The sequence below is a fragment of the Panulirus ornatus genome, chromosome 20 (genome assembly GCF_036320965.1).
Source record: "Panulirus ornatus isolate Po-2019 chromosome 20, ASM3632096v1, whole genome shotgun sequence".
NCBI classification, from domain to species: domain Eukaryota; kingdom Metazoa; phylum Arthropoda; class Malacostraca; order Decapoda; family Palinuridae; genus Panulirus; species Panulirus ornatus.
Window position 1 is genome coordinate 8,297,221 of NC_092243.1, and position 13,245 is coordinate 8,310,465.

The 13,245-nt window shown below is 39.1% G+C and overlaps 1 protein-coding gene across 8 annotated transcripts in view; it reads left to right on the plus strand.

The window, feature by feature from the left end:
* Positions 1–5,657: 5,657 nt before the first annotated feature.
* The window catches only part of Stat92E (Signal transducer and transcription activator Stat92E), a 119,572-nt gene continuing 111,984 nt past the window's right edge, over positions 5,658–13,245 (plus strand). For 2 of the 8 annotated variants that reach the window (XM_071674615.1, XM_071674616.1), the window contains exon 1: positions 5,730–5,894. In XM_071674615.1, coding sequence (XP_071530716.1) covers positions 5,832–5,894 — 63 coding nt within the window. In that variant the 5' untranslated portion in view covers positions 5,730–5,831. The other 6 variants (XM_071674621.1, XM_071674619.1, XM_071674622.1 and 3 more) reach the window with 6 other exon arrangements.

Sequence of the window (13,245 nt, forward strand, 5' to 3'; positions counted from 1 at the left end):
CTTTATTCAGAGAGTTGTAACATATCCCATACATATCATACCTCGGAAGCATTAGTTACAGAAAACAAATTACACGCTGTAAACACATATTTACATGACCCACTCTAAGTTTCCCTGGACGGCACATGTCCATGGGTCTCATTGGTGGAAACCCTCTTGATTTCGAACCCTAGACTGCAGGAGATAGAAAACATTGTCAGGAGGGACATAGGATATAACCCTTCATCTTCAACAGCTTCGTGGATATGTCTAACAAACGAAGAGCAGGTAAATGCTGCAAAACACTGGTGGATCAGGGAGTTTCTGCGAAAAAGATCGAAGTTTACATTCAGGGTCCTACAACTGTACAGCCTTCCTTCTCATGTTTACTAAATATGTAATCACACCCTCTCCATGAGCACAAATAAGCACACACACACACACACACACACACACACACACACACACACACACATCTTTAAACAGTACATACAACACAACCAAACAATACCCATCGCCATGTACTGCGACAGAAAAATAGTAAAAAAAAGAAAAAGAAGGACAATGCTAACAACACTACAGCAAACGGTAGGGAAGCCAAGCCAGACTGTTATTGTCCTGCCAAAATCGATACAGTTGACGAATAAGATTAGTCACTGTGAAAATGTGTGCATTTACCATTCAAAAGCTGGCTTACCAACACTTGGAGATACTCTACCAGACTCCTCCCACTTTCGCCTACGGGCCAATCAAAGAACTCAACCGTACGGCTCCGCCTACCGCCGCCAGGGGCCATCAGTACACGTCATTCTGATGGCCACACAAAATCCTTAATCCGTGACACTTTTTATTTCGGTTTTCCTATAGGGAATTTTTGGCAAAACCAATCCTCGAGGACGGTGGTTGAAATGAGGTGGAAGGAGTCAAGTTTCCATTCCTTAGGACCGAGTTGTATGCATCGATTTTATTGGTTTATGACGTGTTGTTTCGACGGGTGTGAATCCTAGACGCCCCTCTCCATGTCTTGGAGCTTTCTTTTCTCACCTATCCAACTTCGCACCACTACTCCCCCTCACACACTTTTCCTCTCGACCTCTTGACTCCTACACTCGCACTCTTCGGCACTCTGTTCGTCCTCGTCATCCTCCACTTGCCGTCCTTTTTATCTCCACTTGTTCTTACCCCTCGAGAACCACTCTGCATTCATACGTGTCCACGCGTCCTCAGACCCCTTCTCTTGCCCTCCTCGCCCCTACAACTCATCCCCCACTGCTCATACTTACCTCCCCCTCTGATCCCCTGTTTGTACACGGCTGTCTATCACATTCCATCATCTCTTACTTTGTGGCGTCTAATGTTACAGACCCGACGTTCCAACACATGGATTGATACCAGACAGACGAAGCATTAAAACAAGTCTATGTGGTGTTTGAATTATCTTGAACACCTGAAGTGAAAGATCTTTGGGATGGTGGATGTAGCTTGAAGCTCACGGCCCTTAATGACCCTTGGAGTTTTGATAAGCCTGAAGCCCAAACAACCAACCAACCTCGACCAACATGTTACTTTCTTCGTCACTGCAATATACTTTTTTGTTGACGCATTTACAGTCTGCTCTCAGGGGAACCATTCCAGGAAAAACTTTGATCCCGTTTACCTTCTTTTTTTTTTATATATATACCGTGTGGTAGTTATATTAGTATTTTTTTACACTCATGTGTTTCGTTTCCATTTTTTTTCATGATACATCACGAATGAATGTTCCCAGATGAGTTCTTTCAGAAAGATGATAGCAGTTTCCCTGGCTGCCGGTACTCTGAGAAAGGTTGGTGAGAAAGAGACAATATCCGAAAAGCTGAATGATAACGTCTGAATAGTTTTCACACATTGGACGAGACCATCATACCCCCAGTACCATCAAAAAGGGATGCGAGGGTGGCTATGGAAAACAAATTGATAGAAAAGACAACATGATTCACTGACGTCGCTGGGTCATGTTGAAGTCACTGAAAGAGTGATTCAGAGTGTTTTTAGAAGAGGGTTTAGTGCCAATGGAGTTTTGGAAAAGAGCAAATGTCATGTCAATCTTTAAGATAGGGAGATCGGGGTAATAAAAGCTTTGCGGAATATGAATGCTGACAAGGCAGCGGGTTTGGATGGTATTGCAGTGGAATTCATTAAAAAAAGGGGGATGACAGTTGTTGACTGGTTGGTGAGGTGCCTGAGGATTGGTGGAATGCATGCATAGTGCCATTGTACAAACGTAAAGGAGATAAAGCTGAGTGCTCAATGAATTACAAGCCAATATGTCTCTGAGAGGGTATAGCCTGATGATAAAAAGACTGCTGAAGATAATCAGAACCACATGTAGGATTATATGTAAAGGAGAAACTACTTTAGCGAGAAGGAACATAGACTCAGAGAGAGGATATCATACGTAACAATTCTAAAAGACTAGGACAGAGTGAGTATTGCTTTACATCTAAGGGATAGTTGGGTAGATAATTTGTTCTCGGAATGCAATTAAGCGTTTGACAACGTCTCACTCAAGTGACTGGCAAAGCTGGACATTCAAGTAGGAATGTAGAGGAGAGACATCATCTGTGAATTGATGTCAGTGTAAGTGGGAAGGAGTAGAGAACCCATGTCTGAGGAGCATTTTCAAAGCGAGTTGGAGTAATCAGAGATGTGGCAAAGGGTTCGATCCATATCAATGACGTGTGAAGAGGACTGGATTCATGATTGATAAAGTTTGCAGATGATGCTAAAATCTTGACTGATGTAAGGACTGACTGGGATTACATTAACTAACAATAGTACTTTCAGACTTTGTGAGGGTCGTAGCTGATGAAGTTCACTCCAAGAAAAAGCAGAGTAATGAAGATGATGCACAGTGTAGGAAGGCTTGGATATGGCTCTCATCTGCCAGAAAAGCAAATTGTATTATAGTAGCACTTTTGAGGGTCGACATGGTACTCAAACCATCCCAAAGCACTACAAAAGAAGAGCAGTTAAAGAGGTAAATCATCTGTTAGTCAATATCAAAATCACATTTCAGAACGTATATTGAGAAATATAAAGGTTTAAGAAAAAGTCCGGTGGAGGGGAAATGAATATGGGCACCTGAGGCGAAACAGGTGAGTTACAGGGAGAGTTTAGGGCTGTAATAGATTTGCCACCAGGGAACAAAGAAGAAAAATGGGAAGATATGATAGCAATCTTCAGGCTTCTTGATCCGATTGCCTGGCAAGTGAAAAGCTTATTGAATCAAATGACTCAAAATCAAGTCATAGCATAAAACTTATACAAATGCCTCAGCTTATATATATATATATATATATATATATATATATATATATATATATATATATATATATATATATATATATTAAAAAAGCTGAGGTATTTGTATAACAACAGAGTTGAAGACGAATGGAAAACGTAAAGTGATGAAGCTGTGAATGTAGACTAAATATAGTTTAAAAAGTCGTGAGGTTGTGACAAAAAAATAAGTAAGTTTAATCGTTGGGGTCATTGCGAGTGTAAAACTTTCTCTCCATACGATCTTCTCCAAGGTGACAACCCCTCAATCGCGGTGTTACCACCTTTGAGCGGGGTCTGAGAACATCTATACACATTTACCTTAATTTTCTAACCCCGGATACCCCTACTGTGGGACTCCTGCAGAGCATGGGAGCAGGAGGACGTGAGCTCCTTTTGGGGCAGGAGATTTCCTTCGGTGGTGTCCTCCGATGTTGCGCGGGGATGCGCATGAGGTGGGCCTCCTCTGTGCACCTCGATGACAGACAGCTACGTTAGGATCCTCCTCCATTCCACAGTGTTCATTTTCAGGTGATACCCAACTGCACCTGCACACACACAGACACACGCTTGCTTCCTAACCCAGCGGTCCCTTCTATCTTTTTAAGGGGCTCCTGCAGCGATAAGGAAGCCAAACTAGTCCACTAGTCAGGACCAAAATCATAATATGTTGAAATTATATCTGCAGTGTTGTAAGGGATGGGTGACATCCCGACGTAAACAGGAATGTGAGGCTCTTGTCTAGGGAGCGTTGCCTCTGACAGGTGTATATCTGGTGAGGTGGAGTTTGATAATGAGTTGGAAGGGCGGTTCTTCAATTCTTAACTGTGTGTATGCGTTCCGTCAATTTTATATTTATTGTGGGTAGGGGGATCTGTAAGTAGAGGTTGCTGAAGTGTGAAGGGGGTAAGTTTTAAATCGCATCTTGAGGGATTGTAGTCGGTTATGGAGTGGTTTACGTGGAAGGAATCTAGTGCTATTTTGTTTATATATATATATATATATATATATATATATATATATATATATATATATATATATATATATAGTGTGTGTGTGTGTGTGTGTGTGTGTGTGTGTGTGAAAAATGTAAATATAATCTACCATTACAAACTTAACTTACTGAGAATGGCTGATTCATATCCCGCCAAACAACTCATAGAAATATCTTTGAAATCTTAATTCCATATGTTTTGAATCTACATACAAACTATAAATATTTAGGTATTTGTGAAATTGCTTCACAAACCGAGAATTGAAGTTTTCCCCTTTGCTTGGATGACTTATGCCAATATATTGATCATAATCAACATATATTTACTCACGTTTTCTCTAATGTCTTTTATCATCTTCCCTGCTCGTCTTTCTCTTTTTTTTTAGTCAGTTTTCTTTGCGTTCATTCGTAACTTTGATTGGTTTTCGTATCCCTTACTCCACATATCAATCACGATTTAGAAACATCAGTTGCTCCTGTACTGTAGCCCATGATCATTTCTTTCACTGTGTGAAGACCGATAAAGACGCTTTCGTAAAAAAATCCTTCAGTTTCCGTTTAAATCTTGCACGTAAAGTTACGAAGAGCGAATGCTCTCTATACCGAATGAACCCTTTGATATACTATTAATGAGACTTTCACGTACTATTAGATTAAGCTAGAATCTGCATATGAAAATCCGGAGTTTCTCTAGATGCAAATTTCATCTGTTTAATTATGCTTAAAGACTGCAAGCTAAGAGACATGTGCTGATGATGATAGTCGTGCGTAAAATTTAATTTTACTTTCTTGTGCTCTACAGTCTAGCTATGGGTAAATCTGACGTCATAGACAACATAATCCCCTTTTACGTCCGGAAATCTTAAAATCCCTAACCGCAAGAATAACTCAGTTATTCCCCTCCCAACATATCCTTGAAGAAAAATTGTTCTTATAGATTGTTTAAGGCTGCAACCCCAGGCAACGGCAGCGTTGTAGACGATTCTGTGAACACGCGACTCGCAGTGCGATACCAGTCAGGATATACAAACTTTATTTTCGTGATAATGAAGGGGAGGTTTTTTTTCTTGGATATTTATAAGAAATGTTTGCCATCTAGTATGATATTTTTGCTCTTGAGTGAACAATGAGTCCGTTGCGCACTAGGAAAATTATTCTGGTGGACTGTTGCATCGAGAGCTTTTCCCCCGAAGGCGGGCTGATTCCAGGAAACATATCCAGTACTACCAAACCCTCTTTCCCTAGTGTATACTTATATTCTCCTAAAGTCCGGTAGGACAGCCATTTGAAACTCACCAGTATACTCCTACAATAGTTAGAGAATAATTCTGCAAAGGGCGACCCTGTGACATTCTTTACTATTGTAGGTAAATGAAAACTCTGAGCATAGCGAAGACTGAGGCGACTGGCAATAGTGGCTGTATTGCAGTGGACATGTTGATATAGTCTAGGAAAGAGGTGTGATACTGACGCTCCTCTTAATATCAAGTAGGTGTATGTGTATCAGCCAGATACAAAAAAAACAAAATGCGTATATATGATAATACAGTATTTCAACATCATAAGAAATCCATGTGATTATAGAGTGCAGAAATCAAAGGTAAGATTACATTTATGTTTGCATGTGCACATGAATCCAAATGTAATCTATAGAATATATAGCTCTATTTTTATCTTCTTAATACAGTAATTACTTCAATGGTTATCACCGTAAGATAATAGATGTTGTATGAAGAGCATCGCTATCAGGATCTGATTAACTTGGTGCGACGTACGTGGGATATAGATACACATTTTAAATAAACATTTTATTCTCACTAGTTATCATCTACCTGAAATATTATCAGCTCTGTTCCACATGTAATCCCTTAAGGCAAATACAAAAGCGGTAAAGATTTCATAATAGTGTATGATTTACACATATCTCTTATTTCAGTCTAATATTTTGTGATGTCTCTTCTAGCACAATTTTCCTAGGGATAATTGGTAAACGTGTCATTGTTTAAATTGAAATTTTCGAAATCTTGAACTGTAAAAATGTATTTGTTTACAAACGAAGTTTATGTTGATATTATGTCGAACTTAGTTGCAGCAAATGCAATGGCATTATGTATTTAAATCAACGTTCGGCTCGTCACAAACCATTAATTACGTAGAACTATACATTTATCCCAATGTTCTTTAGATAGGTGCCGGTACGAAGGGAAAAGAAACAGTCAAAAGCTAAGGAATACCAGGAAATTCTCTATAGAAGCTCTCAAGACCTGCGCCCGACTCTGACAGCAACAGTGCGGTAGTGCCAAGTCACAAACCTTATCTTATTTTTCCTCCATCACAAAGCTGTATATTTATGAAACGTAAAGGTTGTATAGCTGGTACTACTGATAGGTATTATCTATTAACAGATTGAGGGGAATGATTTTAAAATCTGAATAGTATTATCTTGCGCAAGAGACATGGCACTGCAGGAGTCACGTGACCAAGTGCCTTCCATATATGGTAGAATTTCCACGAAATGTGCGTGTGTTTTGATGAATCGATCTGTGAGAAAATTTTGTACTGGGAAACAATAATTGTCTTTCAGATATCGCTGTGACAGCATCCATTACCGTGTGCTTCCCGTCTAGACCATTACAGGTAGGTATTTGGGCATTGTTAAAGGCTTGATCAGCGTGAAGTGCGGGTTGTGTGTGTGTGTCGCGGTAGAGTGTCTGGGTGGGTCAGTGCAGCGTCCATGACTAGTTCAAAGGAGAACATATCTTGTGAGGGAGTTGGTTGAGTTCGCCCTCCACCCCGTCGGTGACAGTTGCCGCAGACAGGGGCGCTTCGCTGGTGCTCACCTACCCTCATTGTTCCCTGTTCATGTGTAAGTAAACAGGTGTGATGGAGGCTGTGTGCGACACGTGCGTCTCGCGTTGATCTGACCTTCAATTCTCTCGCCTAAAGCAGCGGCAAGCAAAGTGATATACATATATATTTTTTTGTGTATGTGTGTGTGCTGGTTTTGTGGGAGTGCATGTTTTGCTGGTTTTTAATGTCCACGGTTTAAAAGATTGACAAATGACAGTGTGGTTATTGGAAACTGGAAGGTTTTGATGCGAATTTTGATCGTGACTGTACACAATATGCGTATTATATTCATGAACAAGTAGCACATTCTTGTAGGTTATATTGATATGACACGATATGATATGATGGTGCTGTACTAAAGTGAATTAGCAGTACTTAAAGACGGCATTACGTGTATAAAGGAAATGACAAAAGGAAACTGAAAATTACACTGTGCCAATATACTTTGGTAAAAGCATAAGTATGAGCAAGTTTAGACTACTGATATTTTTGAATAACTAAAAAGTGGTCCAGTTTAAGTAATATTATTTAAAGTGGTTATAGCTAACATTTTTTAAAGTACTAGCGAGACGAAATGAATTCTTTGATGTAGAACTCTGCATGATTTTGATTTGGCAGAATTTGCATTAGTGTATAAAATGAAAATTTAGACATATACCATACTAAAGTGTATATATAAGGACATGATATAAGCTGTTGTATAGGGTGTATGTTTCAGTTAATACCAAGTGAATTAAGTTATCACCACCTGCATCATTTTCTCAGGTTGATTAGGTTATGTTTAACATTCATTACATAATTACTCTAATCATATCAAAACAGCCCAGACCAACCTGACAACAAATATAGCCAAACCCAACTCAATCCACCCCAACCAGTTGCCTAAAATATTGCATGTAGTTTTTGGTTATGTTGGTAAAATTGCATTTTAGTGTTGCTGCCACTTTATCATATATGGAATTGGATGAACTTGGTATCAAGGTGTTCTCTCATTGAGCATAGTTATTTAAGAGGAGCATTCATAACATTTTATGTTGATTTTTTGTTTGATAGTGGGGAGGGTTATGCAGATCAGGGAAAGTGTGGAGATAAAGAGAAATGATAGTTATTAAAATATGTGCCAGGATCAACAGGATTTACCAAAACTGACCTCTCTAGGAGCAGATGTTTACTAGAAGAATATGTAAGTTGTGGCCCATGTCTGCACACAAGTTTTGCCTTCATGTAGGTACAAAAACAGATTTGAAAATGGTGTACTGCTTGATCATGAATCTACTCAGTAGCTAAAAATTTACTGCTTTTTGGTTCAGGTGTATATCTTCTGTTATGTAATATTGAAAATTTAATTACTTTGGGTTGGTAAGGGAAGCATGTAAAGATTTTCAAAAGTTTTTTATTTTTATTACATTTTAAGCTTCTTTTATATTAACTTTCAAATGGTGACCAACATGTGAATTTTTAAGGATGGTTATCAAGAGCTTATGTTTCAATTCTTTTTTCTAGTTAATATGTATATAGGGTGTGTCTACAGACAATCTGCCTGGTGAGGGTTTATGAACCCCCGCCCTTTCCTGATCTTCATAGCCCTGTCTCGTTTTTGTACATGTGTTCCATTGATGGATACCTTATCACTGCACATACACTGGCCTGATGTTGCATTGAGAATAGTGTTGATGTATTCTTAGTGAAACTGAAGGTACATACTAATGTCAGGGGAAGTTAAGTAAGGTTTTCATAGATTCTGTTGATGTGTAGACATGTTTTACCAACTTTTTACATCACCAATCCCAGATTTTCTGAAGGTAATCTTCATAGCCCTCCCCACTGTTGCCATTATACATTTTAGTATGAGATCTTGATGTTCCAGATTACACCAATCATTCTAAATTAATTTTCTTGAGTGTAAGGAGTGCATTAACTCAGTTTCATCCTTTTTATTTTAGGGAAAAAGAGCATTGATGGTAAACTGTGAGTTAACATCATGAATTGCTCTTTATAGAAATTTGTTGATGGCCTAAATAAAGTACATTATCTGCAAAGTGGACCTTTTCAATCAGACTGTGGAGGACACATAGATATCTTTGCTAATTTCTGTAAAAGCTTGACTAAGCAGAACAACAACTGCAGCTAGCTTTGTTGCTAGTTTATCCAGTCTTGTTTAATCCTGAGAAATTTGAAATATGGTAGAATATTTAATTCAACCATTCCTACAAATATAACCCAAGCAACCATGACACCTCACTCATATTTGTGTATACAGCAAAATAATACTATTATTCCTTCTCTTTGGTAGTTAAAGTGAATTGATGACTGCCTGCTATTACTGCATTAATGTTTTAAGAAACTCATATCATTTGATAGTGTTCATTAGGTTAATTACAGGTTTGTGAAGTAATTTATACTTATTTTATCCAGTGACAAAAGTAGAAAACTTTTAAGTGGGCAGAGCTATGAAGATTTCCAGAGGGAAAACAGTGTGAAGCAACAACATAAAAGTTTGTGACATTGAGGAGACCTCTTTGTTAACATGTTAAGAACAAAATGTACCTTATTTTCAGTGTCTTTATTTTATGGTTCTCTTTTCATACTCTGCAGTGATTGTTACTATTTGAGTCTGTAAATAGACTGTCATGGTTGTTCCATTATGAAAGTTTATGAATATGCTTTTACAGAGTACTTTAATGTAGAATAAAGAATTTTTTTTAGAAAGTTTAAAGAATTAATTTCATGAACTTTCAGAAGAAAATGTTCACAGCAGTCCAATAGGAGTGCTCGTGGAATCTTCAAGGGTATAATAAAAGACTTTAACAATAATACATTTCAAAAGTAAATCAGAAAACAAGGTAACAGAGTTAGGTGAGTTTTATGTATAATACATTTCAATGATTGTTGTAGATTTTTAAGTTATATTTTATTGATTATACATAATCGCTGTTTCCCGCATCAGCAAGGCAGTGTCAGGAAACAGACGAAGAATGGCCCATCCACCCGTATGCATGTGTATACATAAATGCCCACAAATGCACGTATACATACATATCAACAATCATATACACATATGCAGACATTGCTTACATATACATGTACATATTCATACTTGCTTGCCTTCATCCATTCCTGTCGCCGCCCTGCCCACAGGAAAATTGCATCGCTATCCCCTGCTTAAGTTATACATTAGCTAATACCAAATTTTCCTTTATCAATGAATCCATATCCATTTATGAGCTCTACTTTGGGATGAGAAGGGAGCACACATTATCTTGTGCAGCGTCAGTATTATGGACTTGGTGTACACATTTAAATGAAATCATTTTCATGATTAAGGCACTGCATTCATCTTAAGAAACGGGTGGTAAAGCTCGTCTTTCTCCCATTTTGATCTCTTGTGATCCTTTATTTGTTTATTTGTAGAAGTTGCATCTGTTTTTATGTTGCTTTCATTTTTTTAGTAGATACCTGGTACAGGTACACCACTGATTTTCCAGCAACTGATGGTTTGGTACCCCCTTTAGTCCAGACCAAATTACGTGAGGGAACTTGAAATTACCACGGCCACCAGACTAGTTTACTGGACGGCCACAGAAGGCATTGTGTGTAGGGTGCGCTTATTTACATTCTTTGCACTGCACTTGTTGGTGGTGATACCGCAATTCTGTGTGATTCTTTGCAAATTTTGCGTGAATGTAACCCTAGCCATGGCTTCTGAGACATATGAGGAGTGTCAGTGGTGCTGTCAAATGTAAACACCAGTCCATATCAATCTAAGATAAAGTAGAACTTTTGAAAAAAATGGACCGTAGTGTTTCTGTGCGTAAGCTGTGTGACATCTACAGTATTGGTTCATCAGCTGTTTATGATATAAAGATCAAAGGGAGAAAATATTGAAATTCTACGCAGACCGATTCCAAGAAGATAATAAGGATTAGAAAAACTGTGAAAGATGATAAGAGTACTGAGCATGATGGAGTGATGATGGAATGGTTTCGACAGCGTTCGAGTGATGGAGTGGACTGGTCAGGTAGCGTGATAATGGACCAGGCTTAGTTGTTCCGTAAAGAACTTAGATTACATGAGCGTGACTATAGTGAAGGATGGCTTCAAAGATTCAAGAAGTTTCATGGAATTTCGATGAATAAAGTGTGTGGAGAAAAGCGGTCTGCAAACCATGAAGGAGCTACCGAGTATGTGGACGAATTTGCGGAACTTATAGCTGACAAGGACCTTAGCCTTGAGCAGGTGTATTATGCAGACGAAACTGCATTATTCTGGCAAAGCGCACCTAGGAAAACACTAACAACGGAAGACGAAGAAGACCCCACAGGATTCAAACAATTTAAGGACGGACTTACCATCTTAGGATGCTCAAACATTTGATATCTGTTTAAATTTCTAGCAGTCCATGATATACTTTAGACACATGGGAGATTTATAATTATTGGGTCAGAGGTGTGTTGATGAATTATTATTACGTGGCCATGGTTGGTCCGGCAAAATGGTTAATCCGGCAAGGCATTGGAACCAAAAGTGCTGGGAAATCGGTGGTGTACCTGTACTTGTTCTTGACGTTGTAATTTAGAATGATTGTCTATTTGTATTCCAAGAGAACACTAGAGTTACGAGTTAGTATATTGGGATTTGTAAGAACAGTATTAGTGAAAAATATCCTCATAAATTTTTCTGACATATGATGTCATGATTGCATATCATTATGAGATTGTTTATTACCAGGTCAGACAGGTTAAGATTGCGGAAGTGAGCCTTCACAAAAGAAATGGCATCATTATTATGGTATGCGTTGAATTGATTGTTATGACCATCAGTATTGGTATACTGTATTAACAAATTACTACAGCTAAACTCCTTTTAAGCAGATTAGATGAGATGTAAGAAAGCCTGTAATAAACTGAGTTGTCTCATCCTGAATTTTCCTCTGGGGATGTGCACCACATCTACAATTCTGTCTGCTGAATCAGTCTATTTGAAATTGGGAAAAAGAAAAAGAACCACATTCCTAGCCTTACCAGTATTTTGACTCTCCGAAAAATATATTTATTTATTTATTATACTTTGTCGCTGTCTCCTGCGTTTGCGAGGTAGCGCAAGGAAACAGACGAAAGAAATGGCCCAACCCCCCCCCATACACATGTATATACATACGTCCACACACGCAAATATACATACCTACACAGCTTTCCATGGTTTACCCCAGACGCTTCACATGCCCTGCTTCAATCCACTGACAGCACGTCAACCCCGGTATACCACATCGCTCCAATTCACTCTATTCCTTGCCCTCCTTTCACCCTCCTGCATGTTCAGGCCCCGATCACACAAAATCTTTTTCACTCCATCTTTCCACCTCCAATTTGGTCTCCCTCTTCTCCTTGTTCCCTCCACCTCCGACACATATATCCTCTTGGTCAATCTTTCCTCACTCATCCTCTCCATGTGCCCAAACCACTTCAAAACACCCTCTTCTGCTCTCTCAACCACGCTCTTTTTATTTCCACACATCTCTCTTACCCTTACGTTACTCACTTGATCAAACCACCTCACACCACACATTGTCCTCAAACATCTCATTTCCAGCACATCCATCCTCCTGCGCACAACTCTATCCATAGCCCACGCCTCGCAATCATACAACATTGTTGGAACCACTATTCCTTCAAACATACCCATTTTTGCTTTCCGAGATAATGTTCTCGACTTCCACACATTCTTCAAGGCCTCCAGGATTTTCGCCCCCTCCCCCACCCTATGATCCACTTCCGCTTCCATGGTTCCATCCGCTGCCAGGTCCAGGTCTGCGGCAGGGGTGTGTGATGTCTCCATGGTTGTTTAATTTGTTTATGGATGGGGTTGTTAGGGAGGTAAATGCAAGAGTTTTTGGAAAGAGGGGCAAGTATGAAGTCTGTTGGGGATGAGAGAGCTTGGGAAGTGAGTCAGTTGTTGTTCGCTGATGATACAGCGCTGGTGGCTGATTCATGTGAGAAACTGCAGAAGCTGGTGACTGAGTTTGGAAAAGTGTGTGGAAGAAGAAAGTTAAGAGTAAATGTGAATAAGAGCAAGGTTATTAGGTACAGTAGGGTTGAGGGTCA